The sequence below is a fragment of the Gavialis gangeticus genome, unplaced genomic scaffold (assembly GCF_001723915.1).
Source record: "Gavialis gangeticus isolate Ggan-Ray unplaced genomic scaffold, GavGan_comp1, whole genome shotgun sequence".
In the NCBI taxonomy this organism is placed as follows: domain Eukaryota; kingdom Metazoa; phylum Chordata; order Crocodylia; family Gavialidae; genus Gavialis; species Gavialis gangeticus.
The window spans coordinates 61,659,585-61,685,153 of record NW_017728995.1 but is presented as its reverse complement, the minus strand read 5'-3'; the positions used below and the strand labels follow the sequence as shown (position 1 = coordinate 61,685,153).

Genomic DNA, 25,569 nt, shown 5'->3' with positions numbered 1-25,569 from the left:
CATTGGGACACTTCTTTGGATTTATTTTACTCCTACTAACTCTTTCTGAATCTCTAACCTGTTTTCATCATGTACTTCCTATTAATGAGATATATGAGGTTTGTTTCTGAGGGGCACCAGTCCAAATAGCCCTATTATTTTATCATTATTCACCAACTTTCAGAGGATAACTTAGAGCAGAATACACCTTTATATATGTAATGAAAACATTAAATCTTCAAATGTGTACCAAGAAATTCTTATAAGCTTTCATTTTATTTTACAGTTAGGGCTGCCAGGCTCTGGAATGGGCTCCCAAGTGAGGTGGTGCTCTCTCCTACCTTGCAGGTCTCCAAGAGGAGGCTGGACAGATTTTTGGCTGGTGTGATATGATCCCGGCACCCATCCCTGATGATCTGCTTAGGCCCCTTCCGACCCTAAGTGCTATGATACTATGATTTTCTCTACAGAGCCCTGGATCTAAGCCAAGTGCTACTTTTAGATAGAGGTTTAGATTTGTCTGTTCCTAATTTATCTTTTAGTTATGACATGCTACCATAGCTGTTGTGTACTGTAATAAACACTAGGGCTAGGGACAGACATTACACACAAACAGGTTTAAGTGCTCAGAGAAGACACTCGGTGCATATAAACCAGTTTCAAAATGTCTGAAACTGCTTTGAGATAAACCTGGTTGAATGTGGTATCAGACTTAACTGATTTGGCTCAAACTGGTTTATGCAGTGTCTGTCCCAGACCCCTTGCTCATTAAAGATAAACCAGAGACCCCCAGCATCCCCCACGCTCTCTGGGCTGGGCAGGGCTCTCTGGTCCAGCCCAGCCAGGCTGGCCCTACCCCTCTGCTCCTCAGCCTGTGCAGGGACAGGCAGGGGCAGGGGTCTGACCAGAGAGGGGTTTAATTTCTCACCCCCACAACCACCAGCAGGTACCAGAGCCAGGTCTGCTCAGCTCTCCCCCCTTGCTGTTGCAGCACCAGGCACCATGGCCCCTGAGGCGGGTGGGGCAGGGAGGAGAGTTAGTTTCCCCTGTACCCGCACTGGCAGCTGGGTCTGCTGGCTGTCACTGCAGCACTCGTACCCTCTACTGGAATAGGCCCCCAGCTGTCCCCTTGCCGGAGGGAGAAGAAATAACCCCCTTTCCTGCCCCCCCCAGGGGCCTTGTCCGCCTGTGCCCCCACAGTGCCACCGTGCTCCATAGCAGCTCTGCGAGCAGCCTCTCTGTGCTTGGGGCAAGCCCCCTCTCAGCAGCAGGGGGTTTATTCAGCTGCTGATGCCACAGTGGGGTTTGCCCGGCCCCTCTGCAGGCAAAGCTGGGTGGGGAATAATGGGAGAGCAGCCATCAGCTGGGAGCCCAGGGGCTGCAAGTTAACTCCTTCAGGACTGCAAGTGCTGGGGCCAGCAGCAGAATAAGCCCCCTCTTGCCGGGAGGGGACTTGCCCCAGCACGGAACAAGCCGCAGAGGCCTGGCAGGGTTATTCCTCCTCCCTCTGGCCTCCAGCGAGGGGACAGCTGGGGGCCTAGTCTGGGCAGGGTGCGAGTGCTGCGGCAACAGCCGGCAGACCCGGCTGCCAGTGGAGTACAGGGGAAACTAGCTCTCCTCCCTGCCTCTTTCTGCATTGGGGGCCATGGTGCCCGGCGCTGCAGCAGTAAGCAAGGAGCACCGAGCAGACCTGGCTTTGGTCTCTCATGGTGACACAGGGAGGGGGAATTGAACCCCTCTGTGGCCAGCTCAGCCTGGGTTGGCCATGCCCCCTCAGCACAGCTTCTCTGCAGCTGAGTGCATGCTCTAGTGCCTCCCAGCGCCTGGCCTGAGCAACTGCAGGCATGTGTCTGCATTGCCTCAGTCCAGAGAGAAAGTCTGTCCTGTTACAAACCAGTTCAGCCTAGGCAGGTTAAACTAATGTGTGAAGGCTGAATCAATTCAGGCTCTGGCTTTTTGAATGTCTGTCTCTAACCTAGAGGGAAAAATCAGCTTCATAACATTACTATCCCTTTCTGTAATAGGAAAATTGAGACCTTGATAATTTTTCACTTGCATTTAAGGTCAAGCAATGTTTTAAATTGTAAGGGAAGCTACGAATATTGTTAAATTTGTCAGCAGAGAATTGATTGAATATCCTGAGTTTCTTACTCATGATATTCAGAAAATATTTTGTATATTATTCAAGCCTTACATGATTCAAGCTCTACTGCATTATTGATCCAGGCTTGATGAAATCAAGCAGGAATCTCAACATGCATCCCTGGCACTTCCTGACAAATGCAATAAAAGTGGATTTTTACATAATTTTATCATCTAAGTTATTCATCAAAATACTTCCTAATACATAAGCTTCAATGTAAAGTAAGCAGTCTTGTCCAGTTCAAATCAAAATCCTTTTAAAAGAATATTAAAATGTTATCCAGGAAGCTGTAAACCTTTTTTGGTGATTTGGATAGGTTTTTCATTTTTTTTCCCTGAGACCTATTTTCGTGAGCGTTTAGACTACCATTTTAATTATAAAAAGGTTTCAGGGAGTTGGTTGCTATAGCAACAGTCTACCTAATGCTTTTCAGAGCAAGAACCAACTTGGTTGTACATTCAAAGCAAAAAAAAACAAACAACAATGCATAAGGAAAGGAAAGCCTCTGTATGTCTAAATGCCATGAACTCCAGAATCCTATATTTAATGGAAGTGAACTGAACAGTTGTTCTCTTTCCTAAACTACTTTTCTTTATTTTCTAACCTGAAATGGCTTCTTTTGATTATATTACATCTACCAAAAGTTCAATTCAAATGAACAGCAGCATTAGATAAAATGAATGACAACAAGCCAAGAAATATTTCCTTGAAGAGCAGCTGGAATACAAATTGTAAAAGATGTCTCACAAAACTGAAGTTGTGAACATTTCTAGTACAGCATCTTCCTTCACTGTTTACACTGAATGTCCACAGCTATAAATAGGGATTTTTCTTGCTCCCACTGACATCAGCAATAGTTTATCTTGCTGGCTTGCTTGTTTATTTCACTGACAAAAGAATCAAACCCCAACATTAAATCAGGCTATGTCTTACTTTTATTGCTGTCCATAATTAGATCTGGTAAATATTGCAAAAAATGTACAATCACTGATCAAAAAATGTAAATTTGCTTTCTATCTGTGAACATTCATAAGGGAAAATATGAAGTTGCAAGCATGGTTGTGTTTAAAAAATATTCCAAATCCATGAAATCAGCTGACTGTTCTTGGCTTATTCTTTAGTTACTAGTTCAAATGTAGTTTGCTGTATAAGTGCCTAGTGTTTCTTTAAAGAGTAGCTACATTATATTGTAGTCACAGAACCTAGTTCCTTTTGTCATCTGATTCTGATTATTGTGGCCCAAAAGCCATGATACAGCTTTTTTCTTGGTGCCGGAGCTATATTTAATTAAATGAAGTTAAAGTAAACAAAAACTCTGAATCCCTCCTATGTCTTAGGATCTGATTCTTCACTGCCTTGCAGCTACCCCTGCAAACTGAGTTCAGTTTGGTTTTGTTGTTGCTGTGGGCATTTAATTGCCAGTGTTTAGCTGGCTTTAGTAGTTACAGTGCAATAATTAGTGTGCAAGCCTGTCTTTATTCTCCTGGTGCACTTGAGTGTCAGACTTTCATTTCAAGAAAAATCATTTACAGCTTGCTGCAGGTTAGGCTTCTGCAGAGTCAGCTCATATCCTTAGCATAATAAAAGCATAATTAAAAAATTGCACATAGTACAGCTGAGTAGCTAAAATGAATACACAGTTTAGTTTCGTGCACACCCTGGTCTGTGCAAAACAATTCTTCTTTGCTGCCTTTGCTCCTTTCTGCTCTGAGCCCAATGGCTGTGGCTGTTAGATAGCAGGGGAGATGGTTTCTGAGTGGAGGGGGTTGCTGAAGGTATTGAATGGAAAGATTTCAGCACTGAAAGTGTGTTTTTTTTTGTGTTTGGGGGGGTTTTCTCCTGTGGAGGAGTTCTCAGTCTAGAGAGGACAGCTGTGTGTGTGGAGGCAGCAAGGGAATTACTCAGGGTGAGGTGGGAGAGTCAAGTGGGAGGGCAAACAGGTGCAGAGCTGAGAGGGAGGTTGGAGGGGATTATAGCCAGTCTGAAAGGGAAAAAATTGGGACTAGGAGACGGTAGTAAAGAGAGAGCACAGAAATAATTGCTGTTTTTCTCATAGCTTGCCCTTGACTGCAGCCTCCTGGTTTTCCATTCTGAAACAAGACCCTGGTTTTTTGTTTTTGTTTTTTTCATACTTCTTAGATCTCCTTTTTATCCCCAATCTTCCAGCTTAGTTTCCCAGCTTTTCCCTCTAAAAATATAATCAACCCCTCAGGTGCAGGTATAGAATAGTGCTACCTTATCCCTGTATATTTTGGACAACTATCTCTACAGTCTAATTTCCAGTAAGTTCAATGGGGAACTTTTAACCTCTGTCTGAACAGCCCACAGGGAGCTAGAAGCAGCCAAGGCTTAATGCCCCATAGAGGGAATCCCTAAGCACTGCTGTCAGCATCACAGATATCAAGTGGTGTTAGATAAAGATCCTACAACCTGCCTCCAAAGCCAGAAAGAAGCCTTCTAAATGAGATGCTCACATCCTGATTCTGAGCAGAGCAGGGAGAGACTTGCCCAGCCACATGTATACGCACACACGCGCACATGCAGAGCACAGCCCTTCTTAAGGCATTGACTTGGGTGATTTGCTTGAAAAAAGCTGTTTTCTTTAATAGAGATGATGGAGAATATTTCTCAATTTGGGGTGCTCCCTTAAGGCAGGAATTTTTCTACTCGGGCCAAAAACAGGCATCACATTTGCCCAGATATAAACTATTTTTCTCCCAGAACAAAAATGCAATCATTCAGATGTCCATGTCTGTCCTGGGAAAAACTTTAAAGAGGTTCTTAGGATAGGAAGTGCTAACAGTTTGTTTCAGGACATCACAAAGTGCATCTGAATGGTGTCCTGGGATTGCATGATTGAATCAATGGCAGAAAAGCAGCAGTGCATTCAGCTGCTCATTTAAACCCTGATAGGAAGGGTTGATGTGTGTACACACCAATTCCAGAACTTTTCTCTTCCAGGAAAACACAAGCATATCTGATCCTGGGACAAATGCAACCAACCACTGCTCCTAGCCTTAGTGTGTTCCATTAAACATGCTTCATGCACTACAGTTCAGCAACACTAACTCATGATAGTGCATCATCCCTGTAGATATGGGACCTTCTGCCTTTACATGTTACTAGAACTTCCAGAAAAAAAAATGCCAAATGTTTAGGAAGAAAATGGAGCTCCCCTAAGTTACACTGTGGCTTGCCAGAAAGACTTCCCCCTGCAAGAGGAGAGACTAGTGGAAAATCATGTGAAAAATGGCACTGTACAAGTTGCAGCAAGAGAATCCCAAACACAATTTAGAGACCTGCAGAGGATGTAATAGTGAGTCAGCGGATAGTGAACATGAATGCAGAAGATTTCACAGTGGATAACAGTAAGCCTTTAATGGAAATTTAGGACTTGCTTCCTTTCAAATGTTGTCTTTACTAATTTTTTTTTCAAGCAAAATCCAAAAGCAAAGTTACCTAGTGGTACAAGGATGATAGTTCCCTCACTGAAATGACACTATCAGTAGTATTAATTTGGATAGAATTATTTACTGTATTAGAGTGGTGCATACAGAGCCCAATCTTATGCTCACCACTGCAAACATACAACAAAACAATGGTCCTTGTGCACAAATTTATTGGTCATAACAATGTTCATGGTGCCATTAGGTACCATCCACAGGCATATAAAGGTCTGAACTCACAGTTTAGGGATGGATGAACAGAGAGAGGTCAGGAAAGGGAAACCTCAAAAGGGATCTGTGGTACAAATCAAAATCTGATATAAGCAGCCTAACTGAATTAGGCTTTAAATGGGACTTCAGAGTAGAGGGGGGAGTCTTTTGGCTTTACAGATGCGTGCAGAACGGGTGAAGACACTAGGTTCCTCCTCTTTTCTCTTCTCTTCTTCTCCGAACCCCAAGAAAAAATAAACAAAGCACACTTATTTGCTATTCCCAGTGTGATAATACAAAACCACAGCTACACATTTTGCATCAGCAAATCTGTTTTCTGTATGGTATATATTTTGGGTGCTTCACTTAAGGTAAGGGAAACAAATCCCATGTATTAGTTTAAACATCTGTTCCACAGATTATTGTCTTCTCTCTCCCTCTCCCTCTCCCATCCTGTCTTTTTTTGGAAAAAGGAGAGGGACATGTTTTTCCTACTGTGGCACTTTTAGCATTCGTAAAACAATATTCTGTCAAACCTAAGGTAGCTATTATGAGGTAATTAATGTATCTAGCCAAAAGCTGAATTTTTGCAATCAAACCATAGGACATTGGCCTAAGCTGCTGAAAAAGGCACTTAATTTATTAGTATTTTGTCTTTGGCCCATCTCCATTTCTTGCTCCTAACACAGAGATGCTGTAATTGTTTTGTGTATCCTATCCCTTAGCCAAAGCTGGTATATGCAGAGCATGTTTTCCCCTCAGAAAAGCCTCAGTATGGAGCTGAAAAAGACAGTGAGCCAGATCTATGCTCTCAGTGATGACCAGGAGTAATTCCAGTGTCTTCAAATTTACGCTGGGGCAACCTAGATCAGACTTTATCCTTTTGTACTGATGTCATGGAAAAGTCTTTATAAGCCTGTATCCATGGAAACCCTGCTACTGCAATAGCAGGCAGAATGGCAAATCTATCTTTTCTGTTTCAAAATGAAACACATCTAACAACATTATAGTATGTCTCTCCTTTGAGACACCATTTTTACTGATAACAGCGTTGGAAAACCTCCTCTCCAGGAAATAAGCTGGAGAAATCATTTTCTCCCTTTCTAATGGAATTCTGGTTTTGTACATAGTACAGATCAATGGACAAGTCAGAGGCAGACAGTGCAGTGATACAGAGCCAAGTCCGGAAGCAACAATGTTTAATGAAGAAGAAAATTGTTTAATTTAGCATCTAGCCCTAGTATCTGGGCACATGGTGACTAACACTCAACTCTACTAGCAAAAGCACTATCCTGTCACCTTTGTCTCCATCTTCTCTAGTTACATGGCACTATATGTCTCAAGCAGCACATTTTATAGCCAATGATGCATGTGTCTGAGCAATAGTGTGTGTGCATGCGCATGTGTGGGTACGTGTCCCTGTCCGTCTGTCTGAGAGGGAGGGAGAGATTCTGCCAGATGTGATTTCAGAAACTGTAAATACAAGCAATCCGTATTATGAATATGCACTGGAACAGGACATATTTATGATGAAATGCACATTCTAGCTGTCAGTAGCCTCAATACTGGAGCACAAATTTGTTATTTTTAGATGACGAGATGTAAAACTTGAGAGATCACTTTATTCCCCGTTTCATGCTGCTGCAGTTGTGGCTCTCACGAAAGAGCTTTGTTATTTTACACCTGGGGGCTGGGAAGGGCTGGGGAGGAAGGAGTGGTAGCATGGCATTCTCTGAGCAGAACTTGCCCCTACCTACCATCTGTTCTCTTCCCAATCCCTCCTGGCAGTGGGCCAGGATAACATATCCAAAAAGATTATGAGACTTAGCAGCAGTCATGGAGACCATTGTCCACAAGGTTTAGTTTACTCAACTGAAGAATCTTTTGGAATGAATGGGAAGGCTTTTCAGTGGTTTTAGGTGTTAGTAAGGGAAGTGAGAGATCCTATAGGATATAAGGGTTTGATCCAGGCTTCAGTTACGACAATGGAAAGATCTTCATTGACTTCCCTAGGCTTTGAAGTGCAAATCTGCTCTTTCCTTGCCCAGCAGCTCTCATATATGTATTTCATGGTGTTCTGCCTGTGTCTTCCCACCTGTCACATATGCCCGAGTCACCACTACAGGAGACAGCAATGTGTTTTAGACCAGAGTTGGTCAATAGATAGGTGAGCCTCAAATCTATATTTTCTCTTTGTCAAACTCAAATACCTGCCGTCTCTGCTTTTCTCAAGCCTTGGATGTAAGGGTATGTGCATGGGAGCAAATTGGCCTAGTTTAGAGTATACAGGATGGAGGTAAAATTATTGGGTACAGAAAAGCCCTGGAGGAATTATCTGGGCTATGACTATGCCTCTGTTAGAGATGTGTATCTGACCTTTGTGATATTGCTTTTCAAAATCTGGGTCGTTTTCTATCCATCGTTGCATCTCAGTTTCTTGGTAACCACCATGACATGCTGCATTGTGTTCTTTCCTTGTCATTTGGCCTAGATGTTGTGGCCATTCCTCTTTGATAGACAGTTATTGATTCCTTTCTAACCTTAGGGCTAGATTATTGCAATGTGCTCTCTTTAGTGCTATCATTGAAAAGCATCCGGAAGCTTCAGCTGGTGCATAATATAGTGGCTCAGCATGTGAATGAGAGTTGCTATTGTGAGCACTTACATGGGCTTGCTGCCCTGTCACATCTGCTGCTTTACTTCAGGATGCAGTTGAAAATATATAAGATCTATAAATCCTCAAATGGCCTTGGACCCATTATCTGGTAAAAGTTCCTCTCTCAATCTGTGTCCAGCAGGGTGGCACAATGAAGTTCTGGGATTCTGAGCCTCTTTTTTGCATTGAGAATGCCCTCACAACAGTTTCTCCCTGCTCAAAGCAAAGGCTTTCCTGCTTGACAGCCTCCATGGTCAGGCATCCTCGGCAGAAAACTCAAACGTCTGCAACTTGCCCCTTCCAATAGTCACCAGAACTAAAATTTAGTGCGGCTTAGACTTTCATGTAAAGTCTTGTCCATTCACGGACCCATGCAATGTGTTTATACTAGGGAAGGGAGAGGGATGTGTTGTCAATCTTGTTCATAGTATTTTGTACTGGTAAACTCCATTGGGATATGTCCCAAGTACTGTATTTACTTGAATCCAAGATGAGGTTTTTCTCTCCATGCAACATGGGAGGAAGGCCCTTTGTCTTGAATATGAATACAAAAGGGAGGGATGGGCAGCTTGCTGCAGCTGCACTTCTGGCCCTAACCTGGGCTTAGGGTCAGAGCTGCAGCCACTGCCCCCACCTCTCCCCACCCTTGCCACTTACCCTCAGTTGTGGCTCTAGCTCTGGCTCTGGCCCCACTCTGTCCTGGGGCACAGAGCACATAGTGGCTCCAGCCCCCACCCGGCCTGGCAGCAGTGGCACTGCTCCAGCCCTGGGGCCAGTTCCAACCCAGTCCTGGGGCTAGAACTGCCAGCACTGCAACCACTGCTGCCTGCCCAGGTGGGAGCTAGAACCACAGTGCACTCCATGCCTAGGGCTGTAGAGGGGCTAACGCAGGGAGATAAGTGGTGGGTGGGGGCAGATGCAAGGGGGTGCCTGCACTGTGGGGAGTAGGTGGGAGGGGTAGAAAGTTGTTGTCTGGAACAGGCAGCAGGGGACAAGGGGTGGGAATCAGGCCCCTTGACTCCTCTCCGCTGCTTGCCTCCATGCTGCTGCTTTCCTTGCTGCAGCAGTGGTGGGCAGGAATTTAAGATAACTCTCCAATAATCAGGTTCTATGCCTGGAAAATCATAACAAATTTATCAGTCTTCCCCATATAAATCTAATTATCAAGAGGTCATCTTATATTTGAAGAAATGTTGGAGTCCAATAAGTACTGTACATATATCTACATAAGGATTTAAAGTTTTGGGTTTTTTATTTCCTGCTTAAGGTGCATTGCTAGTGCACTTAGACTTCCTGTAACTTAAAATCTGTAGTATTTGCAAAATCTCCCATGGAACTGAAGGGGAGTGAAAGGAACCAGAAAAAGCTCAATCTCACTTCCTAGTCGTCATGCTGCATGCCAGAGTCATGACTCATTAGGCTGCTGTGCCTGAATGCAAGGGTGAGATGCAGAGATGTCATGGCAGGCAGGTGTGGGATAGAGATGTGCTCCTGGATCCAGAAGGGCAGCCATGTCCTTGGTCTCATACAACCAAGGGGAAGTGTGCAGGCCAACTGAGGAAAAGGGAGGTGTCCTTTGTCATTGTGGGGAGTGGGACATGTAGACATAGACTCCTTTGGGCTGATTTTGAAGGACCATCAACACTATTGGAACATCACCAGCCCCGATGAATGGCCAGAGGCTGAATTCACATTTGATCCCCCTCCTTCAGGACTAGGATTGTGAGTGGGCCAGTGGGCAACACTGGTGAAGGCTTCTTTGTGCTGCTTTTGCTCTGTAGTTTAACATAGGAATTCAGTCTCTAAAGCTGTCACCACAGTGCCTTTCCCACTGTGACATTTTAAAATAATGAGCCCCAGGGTGTTCCTTATGTCTGAGCCCTCTCTAGGTTTAAGCACTTGAGCCAAGAGCAGGAGTATTATTTGATTGCTTCGCTTCTCTGCATCTCTATAGCTCACACATTTGTCCTCTGCTGTTTTCCTGTCCCTTCCAGTATAGAGATCTGGAGTCACCTTCCAAAAACTTAAAATGCCAAATGAATCTGTGAGCCATCTGTTAATATGAGCTCAGAAAAGATAAGGCTGGCCAGGAAAACTCCATCACATTTCAGAGTTAATAGCTTTCACCACAGCTAATCCTTGCTACTGTACTAAATACAGTTTCATTATTTCATAAATTAATTGTCAATAAGGACTTAAAAACAACAAGCAGGTCTGTAACAGGATTCCATGAAACAAGGTTTTTCAGCATTTGCCTCACACATACACAAATTCTATGTACGCTCTAAAATAATGTCTATGTGCATTCATTTTACTTTGCCAGACAAATCTTGTACCACAAACTATCAGAACCCATTAAGAAAGCACCAAAACTAACTCCTCTGTGGAGCATGGGTTGTGGCATATAAACTATGTCATATTTCCTGATGCTGCAGGTATCTACATTGACAAGTGGTGGCATATAACAGCTGCCATTTGATATGATGCAGTAGAAAATGCCCTGAGTCCAGTAATGTCTACTTGCAGTATATCTCTCACAGTGTGAAGATACAGCGAGTTACTACTTCTGACAGTCGCATCAGCCATTATTCTGCCCTCTGTTTCTAGCAGAAGTTAACTCTTGCTTCAGAAGAGCAATTTCTTTTTGCAGATTCCTAGCCTGAGAGTTTATGGTTCTGCTTAGCAGCACCCCAGGCATACATTTCAGCTATAACAATTGAAATGCTAAGTAAATACAGGTATGGTTCCCTTCTGTAAAGATGCAGCCGTCACTAGTGATTTACATTCATGACACCTATGACCACTAATCTCTCCTCATTCCCAGCCTGAACTTTTAATTTTGCTAAGAACAACCAAACTAGTGGCAACTTATTCCAGAAGCTACATCTGTTCTTTCATGGTAAGGTGCAAGATAAAATTATGAGAACTATATTGGAAGAGGAGGCCAACATAAACTGTCGTTACACATGGAAAAGCAATAAGACACCTATTGAAATGAACCAAAAGATACAGAATTTGTTTCCTAAATATATTAGAGTAATAGCCATAGTTGTGGTTGCATTATATTACTATAATGCAATAGTTGTGGTTGCATTATAAAACTGATAGAGGGCCCCTTTCCACAGAAAGTCCATATTAGCATCACAATCAGTAGTTTAGATGCAAATTATGAGACTACAGAACTAAAACTGCTCACCAGAATTCCCAAACTGCAGCCTTTGTAGCTAGATAAAATGAAGTAGGAGTGGGAAAAACACCATATCTTACTGGATTAAGATCTGGTGCATGTCGCCAAAATATGGGCGGCAAATAGATATTGTAATTTCTAAGTTATTAACTAGAGGTGATATTAGTAAAGCATGTGATATGACTGCTGGAGAGTGTTTCATTTTAATTAAAAAAAAAAAAGTCTTCAGCTCTCTTCTGTGCAGAAATACCTCAAAATGCAATCTGATGGCTACCACTGGGTTGCTTGTCGTTGATGAAGAAAGAGAGTTTTTCATTAAGGTCTGGCAGATATCAGGATTCAGCACGCCAAGAGCTCACACATGAAGAAGCCCTCTCCTTGCCTTGTCATATCTGCTTGACAAACCATTTGTGGTTTACAACAAAGGGATCATACCACTGTGAACCACTGGACACGGGGTTCCTGCAGCCCACAGAGAACTGTTAGTTGTTCACCGGTTCCTTCTCTTACAGTATTGAATTGCTCCTTAGATTCTCAGATTGGCCCACTCTCCAGCTCTTCCCCATGTATTGCAGGATCTCTGAAGGCTGCTTATAGGAGACCCATAGGCACAAGCCTGTGAAGGGGTGCTAGAGAGCCATTGCCGATCTCCTGGCATGTGCACAGATTGTGGGGCTCCAACAAGCCTCATCAGACTTTTCAAAGGGCTGAAAGGTTAGCAGGCATCAGGTTGCCCTCCTAATCATGTGATGTACCTCCATGGCATTACCCTCCCTCAGGTCTGAAAAAGCCAACTCCTTTCCAGAATATCATTCCCTCCACTTCCCATTTTCTGATTGTCCAGAAAGTAGGGAGATAGATGCACAGAAACCCACCATTAAAGTGGAACTCCAAGCAGCAGGTGGTGGCAAGAACAGGGGTCACCTCTCATATCACCATACAGTGCCTAACACAGCCATTCACAGTTGACCCCTAGACACTACTATTCTATATATCATGGTTCATTGTGGTTTGAGCACATATTATTTTCCAGTAACTTTAGAGCTGAAAAGTCTCTTATTAGAAATTCTGGTTCCCTGAATTAGGTTTCAGCTTCTGGCCAGGGCCTCCAGACTATTAATTCTTTCCCCACAAAGGTGCTCTGACCAGAAGTCTGCAAGCAAAGCCCTGTAATCACTGCTGGAGTGAACAGAGGGAAGACTCATAAAATCTATCACTATGTCATAATTGCAGTTTACTAAATGGCAAGGGATGTGGAAAATCAGGCATAAAACCCTTCTGTACTGTGTGGCTTAGCAGAGATGTTTGACCTCCAGTTTCAAATATGGCAGGTTTTATAGCTGAAATAAAGAAAATTCTTGAATAGTCTGTATTTTCCAGTAAACTGCTAGATAAATGTGTGCAGGTATACCTGGGCAAATAGTCAACACTGCCATGTATTACTCTACTGACTCACCTGTGTCAGATCTACCACATGCTCTAAAATTAAGCTTTATTGATTCTAAGAGAGTTGCACCTGGTTAAAACTGGCAGAACTGAAGAACTGGGCCTTTCTTCTCTTTGCCTTTTTTGCATGAAACCGTGATCATGACAAGTTTAACATGTACCAAGAGCAAAAAGAAAAGAAAAAAAATTTGGCTTTGGAAGTCTATATCATTGAAACTCTGATTGCTTCCCTCCCCTTTATTGCTTGCTATCAATCAGTTATCAAGAGATATTATTAACCTGGTAAAACTCTGAGTCCAAAATATATATATATATACTGGGTTTATGTGGTCGTGTTGGCCATATTCTTTTTCAAAGGCATGGCTATTCATTCAGTATTTCACATTCTGTTTCAAGTAATCTTCTTTGCAAGCACTCACCTTGTTAAAGCAGGTGTGTTATTTATGGTTCCTCTCTGTCGCTGCTCCCTCTGTGGCAGATACCTCTGGGTTATGAGGCACAGTGGCCACTTGAGACAGTACTTTGTAGTGGCCTTCGGTATAACTGCACGAGCAGGGGCTGCCCTGTTTAGATTCATTATGTTGCAGTGGTTTGTCTGGGGAACTCTTCATTCTGTGGGAGGCTTGTGAAAACTCACTGGGCATGTCTGAGCAAACAGATTTGAAAAGAGGTAAAAACGTAGGCCTGCTCATGGGTGTCATAGTGACAGAATCACTTGGGCTCAGTTCAAGGCTGAAGTCTTTTAAATAAGAGAGGGATTGATTATTTAACTGGGCATATTCAAAATTGATTTCATTCCTGGTGATGTGACTCATCTGATCTAGGATACTTGTTCCGTTTTTCTGATCTTCAGAGCAAATTAGTTCCCCATTTTGTTTCATGTGATACAAATCACTGGCTTTGAAGCTTGTTTCATAATTACATTCGTTTGCATAAAGAAAGCCAGGGCATTCTGAGCTTTGGGTGATGCAGTTGCATTCATTTTGCAACAATAACTTGTTTTTGTATTGAGACATTTTACAAATGATATTGTTCATTTCACTCCCAATGCATTTGTCTTCCCGGTGTTTGTTTTCATAGCTGATTTTTAGGGATGCAACTTGAGTTACACAGCGTTCCAAAAGCTGCACAATGTTAGTGCTGTTTTCTGTCTGTGTGGGGCTAACGTAGCTCTGAAAATGTTTCAAAGTAAGAGGCTGCATTGGTTTGTCACAGGAAATAGACAAAGAATGGTACGTTGTTTTATTTTCATCTGCTGTCTCTAGGGGATCCATTGGGGAGGTTGCAGCTGTCTTATAGGAATAACATGATTCCACTTCATGGTTGTCATTTAAGAAAGAGTTCTGAGAGCTCTGGAAAATAGTCTCCCTGTTCAGATCTCCAGATGAAAGATTTTTGTCTTCTGGTGTTTCACAATCTTCTGAAACTGCCATCTTCTCTCTTTCAGGTGAACATGTCTGCAAATAGCCTCCATTAACCTCTGATGTTGGCATGTTACCTGATATGCTGTTGGCTTCTGCACACTCAGGTTCAAAAGCCAGGTCTCTGTGGCAATTTCGTTCCCTTTCCTGGAAATACTCATGAGGTGTGTGAGACCCAGAAACATTTGTTTGGTCTTTTTCAGCAACATTTACTAAATGTGGCTGGCCCGCAACTTTGCTATAACCCAAAGAAGGCTCTGGGTTAGAAAGATTAGGTTCTCCCTTGATTTGTTTCTCCTTCTCAGCTGCTGTGTTCAGACTTTGGCAAGGATCAGAGCTACAGGAGACTAGCGGATCTCTGTTTTCCTCCACCTCTGATTTAGGACTGCTCACAGAGTCTGTGGGGGAAACTAACCCTGAATGTTTTCGCAGCCAGTTTATTATTCCCATGGTCAGGGAAAGCTCAGTATCACAGAGCTTTAGCAAACACTCCTTGCCTTTCCATGTGCTGTGAAGAAAGCCCTGGCTGATGATGTCAACCGCTGGCTGGGAAGCCATATTCTCCTCTGCTCCAACATGAAAGCTGTAAATTGATAGGGGGATTTCAATGGCCTGTTCTGACACACTTTCAGACAGGCAGAGCTCATCATCTAGGATTGGATTTATTTTGGCTTCATTAGGGTCATAAAATAGTTCGTAAAGAGCATCCCCACTGTAACTGTCTCTTGGAAATCTTCCTGGAATCCCAGGCGTTTGAGCTTCCTTCGTTTCATCATCTTGCCCAGGGGAGAATGAATCGTAGTACCCTTCATCACTGGTGGATGTGGATTCCTGGTGGTCGCTTTTTGGTGTCCCCGTGTCTATGGAACTTTCTTTGGAATGGTCACAGTCTTTATCGGGTGACACTTGCAGGTCAGCCACCGAAGCAGCAGCTGTGTTTGCAACCTTTCCCAGGTCAGGACTGGGTATCTCCAATAGCTTCTTATCAAATAATGCACTTTGATGCAATCGCACTGATTTGTTGATGTTGTCCCAAAATTTTGCAAAGTCAGCTGCCTCATTCTGAGCAGGAGATGCCAGCTGTTCCACCCCGCCCTGGAAAGACCCTAAGACAGGGCTCTCTTTTTGCTTGGTTCTCTTCAGAAGAAGTTCTTTGCTGTTTTCCAGCTCCAGATGAGCTGAACTCTCATCTGCAAAGATTTCCCCGCATCCTGTGAGAGAGTCAAAACTCTTCAGAGAAGCAACATCTTCACACAGTGTATTGCAGTAGTCATAGGAGGAGTCGGACTGCATCTCACTGTCTGAGAAATCTTGGGCCAAGCAGTCAGCTGCAAATGTTTCTCCAGTTCTGAAAAGATATTTTCCAAGCCTGCCTGACACCTCACTTTTGCACCCTGGGGAAGACAGCTGCTTGTCCTTTTCAACTAACAGTGTTAAACCCTCTGGTTTATTTTTTTTAATATGAAATATATCCCTGAGCCCTTTCTTAGATCTCTTGAGGGAAATCCTCTTCCTGGGAATAGTTTTTGCTACAGCTGGTACAAAAGGCATCTGTGGCACAAAGTTTCTGTAATCTATCATCTGTTGACTGCTGCATGTGGACTGACTGGGACTGACAACTGAATCCTTCTTCTCACTGGAATTCAGGGTGTTGCACACCCCAGAAAAGCTGATGCTGTTGACAAGTCGCCCTTTGCTTCTTCCAGAAGACCCCACCTCACAAGCTTTGCTCTTGTGGCTCCATGGTTCAGTTTTGTCTGCCCCTATCACACAGTCATGAGTTTTACTCTTTCTTACTAGTTTGTAGGAAGACCCAGATGGAGACGGGATGGTTTCACCAGCCCCATTCCTTGTTGTTCTATTGGAAATACTGTAATTTTTGTGTGCAACTAAACACGCCTGTTGAACTTCAACTTCGCTTTGACTTCCCTCAGCTGTGAGCTGTTTATCTTTTCCCAGATTGTCCTTGTCCATAGGAACTACATGTACCAGTGGTGTTTTCTCATGGGTCAGCTGGAAACTAGATTTAATGAAGGTCTTTCCTCTCCTTAGCTCCATGCTGCTTCATCACACCTGTTTCTGTAGAGGAAATAGCAGAATAAAATATGACCTTAGAATGTGGCTAAGGAACATTCAGCTGATAATCTTTAACATGACCCTGCCAGGTTAAGCATATATTTTCCATGAACTAAACACCATTAACATGTGTGTGTATTTTGCTAGCAAGGAGAGAAATAGAGGATGGGGAAAGGAAATTAACGCACTGTAACTGATGGCATTTATTGTGAGAGACTTCAGTCAGTAAGTCATGGTGTGTTGCTTGAGAAAGGGTTCAAGTGAAACATACAGTATATTGCTTCTAAGTGTGAGGATGGACTACACACTTACATTGGTGCAAAGAACATTAGACTACTGGTGGGGGAAATAAAGCAGACAGGCAATGTAAATCCCTTCAACTGGTGGCAATTTCACCAATCCAGTGTAAAATTACCCCTAAATGAATTGGGAAGCGGGGGGAGGGATAAAACTCTGATAGAAGTTGCACCAGACTAGGTGGGTGTATGTCCATATCCATTCTGGAGTACTTGTTTGCTGGAGCATCTGTTTGCAAAAGGCGAACAGGCTACTTGCTTCCTCTGCCACTGGGTGGCACGGTTCTGTAATGGTTGTCTGTGGGGTGCAACTACACACTAAACTAGAGAAGTTGCTCATCTAACCATGAGCAACTTGCTGATTCCCGTGCAATTTGCATACCAAAACTGCTGTATATAAATTACACTGTAGTGTGCAGTCATCCGTCCAGAACTTATGGTTTATGAAAGCAGAAAGAATCAGCAGGAAGCAGACAACACTGTAGATTTGTGGCTGGTGGGCCTGTGCACAGTGTATCAGCTACAAAGGAGATGCTTTTGGATACAGGATTAGTGCCATGATAGAGTGACAAATAGAAAAAATTTCTCTTCTGAAAGCAGAAATCTTATCTGTGAGGGATTATTTCAAATGTTTACCATGGGGAGGCAATAGTTCACTAACTTGGGGTTTTGGTCAAGTCAGCTTGTTGAGGAAACCCCCCAAAAGGGAAATCTGGCAAGAGAGGGGTTAAAGAAAACAAGAGATTTTCTTTTCATATGAAAATCTCTGCAGAGCAGTCCTTGCCAGTGACTAGAAGATACATCAACCTTGTCACTTTGCTTGGAAAACTTGTTAGAAATGAATTACTGTTTTTTACTTCCACCTGAATACAAGATATACTTTTATGTAGCATTGCTTTATTCTTAAAAAAAATCAGTCATTTTTTTTTAAGTCACAGTTGAGTGTCACAAACACTTTGGTTTGGATTTGTGAAGATTTTTAAGTCTGCAATAACCAAATATAGAGCATCAGTGTAGTGGCAAAATATATTTCCATTGTACATTGAATAGCTCAGTTTTAAATGTATCTGCATTCCATATTTGTATACATCTGTGTGCTACAATGTTCAATAAATTTGATATGTTCATGTTGCAGAAATACCCTCATGATTATTTTGGTCATGACAGTCTTAGCTTCATAGGGATTATTCCAGAAACACACTGCACCTTATTTTTCATCCTGACATCAGTAAATATTGGAAATAATTGGCCTTATATCAGTGTCTGTCAGCAGATTCAGAGACTTACTGCAAGCTCTTATACAGTCTAAAATCTTGGACAAAAGAGTTGTCCCAATATTTTTGTTTCAGTTCTTGTGTTCTTAAAAACTCCATTTAGAGCTGTACTGCATTATACCCCAGCTTGTAATTTGCCCAGTTTTTCATCATTTAGACATGTACCATAACTAAAATGATCAAGAGCCCCCACAGTCAGCAATGAATGAAGAATAAATTACTGCAGTATTGAAATACACATGAGCAGTGCAGTGTTGTGTTTAACACTCATTGGCCTACTGTGCATAGCTACCTTAGTAGAATAAATAGTGTTCCAGTGGAGGTGTATAAAAATAAACATGGGATCAAATCCTCACATACAGATACACTCAGCACAAGTCAGGAAGGGCACTTTTAAAGCCAGCATTACATCCCTCCACTCCAGTCCTGGGCTTTGTCTAATTCAAAGGCATGCTTTGGATCAGCTTTAGTAGTCCTCTAAACTGCAGCAGCTATCAGGACCACCAAGGAGCTGTATTAGGCACAACAATGTTCTGGCCATCACTTTCCACAAGGCCAACAGGTAGGATGGTGGTAAAATAAAGCCTGTAACTGTGGGGTCCCCCCCCCACCTCCAAAAGTGTTGTCAGGTTTCTCAGACTGACAATCAAGAGGCATAAAGCAAATTCTGATGGGGGCTATATCTGGTGTATAATGAGCCTGTATGTAACCAGTTGCTAGAAACAGATGTCGTATTTTATCCCTGAATAAATGGTGCCCATCCTTGTCAAGAACAAAAATATCCTGGGATTGGCAAATGCACTCACCACCCTTCTGATCAGGGTTTAGTGAACAGCTGAAGGCACTGCTGCTTTTCTGCCATTGATTCAATGTTGCAAACCTAGGATAACTGTCCAGACCCAGTTTGCAAGGGATCAACTGTTAACACTTCTTATCTGATAAACTTTTTTTTAGGATTTATCCTGGGACCATGGACATGGATATCTATATGATTGGTTTATCTTGGGATAAATGTGAAGTCTGTCTGCAGCCAGTGTGGAAAGGTAGGAAATGATGGAAAACTTCAGTGTGGTGTGAGTGTGTATAATGTTGAACTCATGATGGTAGGGTGATAGGTAAAGGGTTTAATGTGTCAATACCAAATTCACACTGCTAGTCAGAGGCAGAGTTGTTCATGAGTTCTGCAGAGCTTTCTTAACAACTGCTAAGAAACACTTATGCCTCACTGCAGCACTGCGTAACTGTATTTCACTGATGCTACAGAAAAACTATTTTTGAAAAACTTCTGAGTATAGACTATTGGGATGTTTTCACACTCCTTTCCTTTAAAGCCAGCTGTGAATTACCAAGTGCAGAATTCAAAAAGAGCCATAAAGCTTGCTAGAAACAACTGAAACAGGCTTTTCTACAACCTAAATATATTATGAATGCAAAATCTTTGACATAACTTCTTCCACAGGTAGAAATAGGTGTTGGGTCTCTTTGGGAAATTTCATTAGTTGAAAGGCATCTAAAGGGCTGTGAGATAATAAACTTTAGTGTTGTAACATTTTTGTGTCTAGAACAGTTTGTGCTAGCCCAGCTCTAAAGTGTGCCCCTCATGATGGGGCTTTTTAGAGGAAATTCCAAATTTTAGGAAGAAATGGCAACTATTTGTCACTCTCCAAAGGCTTGGAATGTTTCAGTCCTAACTGGATTTGTGGGCAGAGAACAACAGACAAAGGTACACATTAAATTAACTTGATGCACTTTCTTGCTACATATTTGTAGGGTGCTTATTGCAAAATGGGCCTGATAGGTTGAGCCCTTGAGGCAGTCTTGCAATGTAACTGCTAAATAATTCATCATATGATTCTGTGTTTATCACATGGCCTACAATTATCACATGGATCTTACTTCTGTGGATGCAAATATGTATGTGGAGATGTATATATTTTCCATGTGGAGAACAGGAGACTGTTAAACATCACTTCATGTTGGGTTAGAAACTGTTTCCATAGAAACAAGCACCACCTGTTGATGAATTAAATCAGCTCTTTCCAGGTTGAAATACTCAGAATATAAAGTTGGAAGGGACCATCTGGTCAGCTACTCTGACTTCTTGTATATCAGAAGCTAGTAAATTTTCCTCACTCATTCCTCTGAACCCAATAACTTATTTTTGGCTAATACACATCTTTCAGAAAAGTGCCCAGTCTTGATTAGGAAATCTCAAGTTGTTGATAGATAATTGAAGATGTTGTCAATTGCCTACCACCAGTCAAGGGATAATACAGCAATTATTAGTCAGTCACTTCCTTTGATAGCATGTTCCAGTAGTTAAAGGTTAATCCCTCTCACTAAAATAAATATGTACCTATTTTCTAATTTGAATGTGTCTGGTTGACTTTGTAGACATTGGGCATGTGTAGACAAAACAAGAGCTCTAAATTGAAGTGGTGGGTTTTAAAAAAACACCACTTCAATTTAGGGATGATTAAGCCCCCATGTCATGCATGCACCCCACTGACTTACCTGCCTCTTGGATGGGTGAGCTGCTGGTAGGCAGAGTGGTCCCTGGGCTGTGTGAGGGGCTGGTGCTTGCAGCAGCAGTGGCCCCCCAGGCAGCACCTGCCTGTATGCACCCGGCACAGGGGCACTGCAGCTGCGGAGGGAAACACTGGGCTCCCACACAGCTTGGGCAGGCGGGCAGGGGCGGGGGGGTGGGGAGCAGGGATATCGGGCTTGCTGCTTTTCTTGGGCAGAGCCTGCTTTCCCGGGCTGCTGCCAGGCTGCCTGCAGGGCTTCCTGCAGAGCCCACCACTTCAATTTAGGGAGAATTAAACTGAAGTAAACCCCCATGGCATGTACAAATGGCCATTGTTACTTGTGACATCCTGCTTGTCCTTTTGACTAAGTGGCACAGCATCACCGCTCTTCCAGTCTTCTAGAACTTCCCTAAGATTCCCAACATGTATTAAACATTAACATTAGTGGACCAGAAATCTCTTCTGCCAACACATTTAGGATTCATGAATGCAAGTCATCCATATCTTCTCATTTTAAAAGTGTTTATCCCTATGCATGTTTTGATCTGTATGCTCAGCTACTGCATTGCCTGACCTCATGCCTTTTTAATTACTCTGCTCTTACCTTTAACTTCCACTTAAGCTAATTCTTCTACTGAAGTAAAAGATATGCTGATTTACATTTTTGCAAAGGAAATATGTTTTGCAATTAAATTCACTAAAAATAACAGGAACCTTTGAAAACTGTCTGTCAGTCCAATGAGAACTGATGTATTCTAGTTTCAACAAGCTCTGAGAGTACCCTTCTTCCAAGTTGGCTGATCTCCTTTTCTGGCATCAGAAATTCACTTGTCAAATTCACTTAGGTAAAAGACAGCCTAAAATCTCCTATTGGCCTACAGTTAAAACATCATCTACCACTGTCTTGGATGTAATGAAGTCTTTGGCCAAAGAAATTTGATGCTACTTTTGTGAGTGAACTATCTCCCATTTATGATAGTACCAGGATGGTGTATCCTTGCCGTTCTTGATCATGATCAGCACTTGGCCTTGAGGTTTTACAAGACTCTAAACAAGCAATTAGATCCACATTTTGAACTAAGACCATAATGGAAATAAAGTGTTGGGATAAACACCCCCTTAGATTTCAATAATATGGCTTATAACATAGGCATGGTGGCCATCCCCCCATTTGTATGATGTAAGAATATACCCCTTTTGGGAAGATTGTGGAAAGACGTTTGACTTCTAAGATTGATGTTGCTTTTGGTTAGTTCCCCTTGTACTGAAAAAAAAATTGTCATGTAGTTCCTAAAGCAATGGAAAGCAAACTACTCATGAGGGCCTCTAGATGGGCTGAAACATCATTACACTTGGGTGCTATCCTGCTAAAATCAGCCTTTGTGGGGATTATGAACATTGGCTTTGCTAAGGGTGTATATCTGTATTCAACAGCAGAATCTGGCCTAAGAACAGGGCATTTGGATCAACTCTTGATGCAAAAGCTTGGATGGACACTGCTTGTGCTAAGTAGGGAAAAATAAGTCTTGTATGTATAAGTAATTAATTTCACAATCATATTAGTTGTCTAGCCAGAGTCCTGCTACCTTGCTTGGTTGTATGTGTAATTGTCATGAAGACTAGAAATGATCAAAGTTAGAGAAAGTTCAGTTATTCTCTGTGTGGTTAAACTTAATCTGATAGTTTATTCTTAAATATTAACTTCTTATTAAAAAGTTACCTTTCCCACCTTGCTTCGCAAACACAGTTCCACATACTAGGTCAATGGTTTTCAGCCTTTTTAGACTTGAGACACCCTTTAGAAAATGCCAGCTCTTAGTTTTCATTTGTTTTACAACTACAAAATAGTAATAGAGCAATTCATCTGTTGCAAAAAACTCAGATCACAACAGGTCAGAATGTTTTTAACACTATGGATTCCCATTTGAAATCTCCTGGTTTATCCTGTGAATGTGTCTGCAGACGTAACAGTGCTAACATTGCATGGCACTTGTTGCACTTGAGCACCCTGGTTAAGAATCCCTGGTCAAAACAGTTCCTAACAGCTTGCTTGACTAATCCAAGCAATTGATTAAAACCTTTGCACAATATTCAGTTGGCTTTAAAACTGAAATGATAAAAATGTGCTTACAGAAGAAATGTCTTCTAAAAGTAAAATTCTTCCACAGTATCCTAGTCTTGTTTTCAAAAGTTGTCATGTCAGTGGGACTTTGGGTCCTCGATGTCAGAGATACTTTTGAAAATATCAGCTGTAGCTCCAGTAATGAAACTTGTATTGTTAAAAAGGAGAAACTCCAAAATGAGACTTACTCTTAAATATTTAGTAAAGCAATTGAATGGTAGAGAAGGGAAAAGACCAGAAGGCTCCATGAAACCCACTGGGGATCTCACCCTGCTTGCCTAAGTAACTTGAAGAAAGCATGATGATAGGCAGCAACCCATAGATAGATAAACAGATGGGTCTGAGAGCTGAGAATCCATTAAAAGTCAGTGGTTGGTACAAATGCTTAACACTTGTTACAAGCAAGGTCAATTTACAGGATATGAAGAAGAGTATTCTCTGTCTCACTAAAGAAAGGGCTCTGTTTGGGTTAATACAATTCATTTACTTCCACAAACACTTAACTCTCCTTAGGAAGCTCACAAACTGAAGCTAATGGAAAAAAAGTCCTATTAACAGTGATGTGCATGCAGTTCCACTATGTGAATGGGGTTTTTTTCTTATAAGTCAATAAAGAGCCTCCCTGCTGTGGAGTGGTAATATCCTGTCTGCAGTTAAGGTAGTATGCAGTTCTGTTTCTTACAAGCAGGTATAACATTTCCCTATATTGGAAACCAAAGAAGTGTTTACAGCATTGCTCATCTTCACGCTTAAACTTGTCAATATACTAGTGTCTTGTCTCCATTTTAAAAAGAAAAAAAATAGAATAAGTGACACTAACTGTTCAGGATACAGAAGAATGTTTATTTTAAATAAACCTGTCTGCCTTGTGGACCTATGTTGGGGATCATACTATTTGCTCAGTGTGTTCTTTTATTATTTCTTTATCACCTGCCTCTCACTGATCACCCAGAATGCCTAATTATTTGCATATAAATTTAGGTCAAGCTTTTTTTTTTGTCACTAGGAACTAAAAAACACCCCCACACCACTTTGATTTATTTGTTTTAGCTTCATCATGTACATAAAGTAAAATCTTACATACAACTGCAGAATACCAGAAGGATATATAGTTAAATATTTAATCTCATTAGCAGTGTGCTATAAGAAAGTCTGAACTGCCAACTGCTCAGTAATGTTAATACTGTGTAATAGTAAAATTAAGCTGCTCGATACTCAAAGGGGTTTTGTGTATGTAAGTGTGTGGAGTACACAATAAGAGACCAAGAAGGGTGAAGAATAAACACGCATTCCTTTCCCCCATTCATTGTCCAGGGCATGTCAGCTGTAGAATCTCTGCATGTTCAGCACAATGGTTAGCGCCCAGCCACCAGCTTCACTCCCCTGATTAGCTATTTGAAGAGGTCCAGTAATGACTAGCATTTGCAGCTATGTGCCAAGGGAAAACAGACAGAACTACACTCATGACTATAGAAGGGAGACTTCATTACAAAAGGAGGTGCCTTCCTTGGCAAAACCTTTTCATTATTAGCTCTCCAAAGCTGTTTTTTAGTCCTTCTGCACCTGAACCTGAGAAACGTAACTGCTTGAGACATTTTTATTACACCTTACAAGACAGCAGCGCAAACTCCAGCACAGGGAGCTATTGAATCATTAGCCTGTCTCCAGGGGGAAAGAGATGAACAGAAATCTCTGCTGTGTACCTGAAAGGAAACAGTGCATTTATTGCTTGCTGAGTCTAGCAGCCTGTTGTACCAGCCAGCAAAGCATTAACCTTGCCTGTTTTGGTCACTTACAATTATTTATTGCTTTAAAAAGGACCAAACATGAACATAAAAAACATGCATAAAAAATTAAATAAAATAAAATTGAGAATGGTGCTTCAGCCTACTGCCAAAGGGAGCAATCTTACTAAATTAGCTCTCCATCCTTTGGAGTCTCACTGAGGGTGTCAAAGCAAAAGGAATTCCATTGCATCCTCACACTAACAATATGGCAGATGATAAACATACTACTCACCATGCTTCACCATTGAGCAGAAATCTTCTCTTGTATAGGCTTGCTGTAAGGCTGCATCTCTTTATCCAAAGGCTCCTGTGATGCTTTGCAGACTCCGAAGGGCTGTATTACTGCTGCTTTCACTGTTATTCTCCACCTCCTGTCTTTTCCTCCTCCTCCCTCCTTCAACCCCACCCCTCCAATCCTTCCAGCTTGTAGCTTTCTTGTACCCTACATAGATTCTAGGCTTCCACATGTAGCTTAATTTAGGAAAGATGTTTGTTTCAGCCATCTGTTTGGTAGCAAGGAAATGCCTCCATTGCTGAGGACAAAAAAAAAAGCAAAGGGGAGAGTTCAGAGCCAGCATCTTGGTTACACTCTGCAGATTGCAGCTTCTAGTATATCCAGAAGCACATTTAGTGTGATTGTATTTTTCTCACCGATTTGGTAGCTGACTGGAATGCAAAAAGACCAATCTGAACAGATGCTTCTAGGTTATTGAGATGCATCACTGTTCAACACATTTTCAGGCTATTGAACTGTATCACCCTTTGAAGAGGTGGTTAACAATGCCTTCATTTATAGTATTGTTGATATCAGAAGGAATTTCACACTTGATCAAACTGGAAAAGGGAGAAAGGGAATATTATTATTTTAAAAAATGAATTGGCTAGTTTTTGTCCTTGGTGGTTTGCTTGCTTGCTTGTTGGGTTCTTTAATCAATGGATATATTTTTCCAGATGTTCCTTAGTACTCCATCTTTTGCCTAAATCTGCATTGAAGTAAA

The 25,569-nt window shown here is 42.0% G+C and overlaps 1 protein-coding gene across 1 annotated transcript in view; it reads right to left on the bottom strand.

Moving 5' to 3' along the window:
* AMER3 (APC membrane recruitment protein 3) overlaps positions 1-25,083 on the bottom strand; it is a 68,313-nt gene extending 43,230 nt beyond the window's left edge. The window contains exons 1-2 of the mRNA XM_019503705.1: positions 24,804-25,083; positions 13,487-16,567 (exon numbers count right to left, since the gene is read on the bottom strand). Coding sequence (XP_019359250.1) covers positions 13,505-16,546 — 3,042 coding nt within the window. The 5' untranslated portion in view covers positions 16,547-16,567; positions 24,804-25,083 and the 3' untranslated portion in view covers positions 13,487-13,504. The remainder of the gene's footprint in view (positions 1-13,486; positions 16,568-24,803) is intronic.
* Positions 25,084-25,569: the final 486 nt, after the last annotated feature.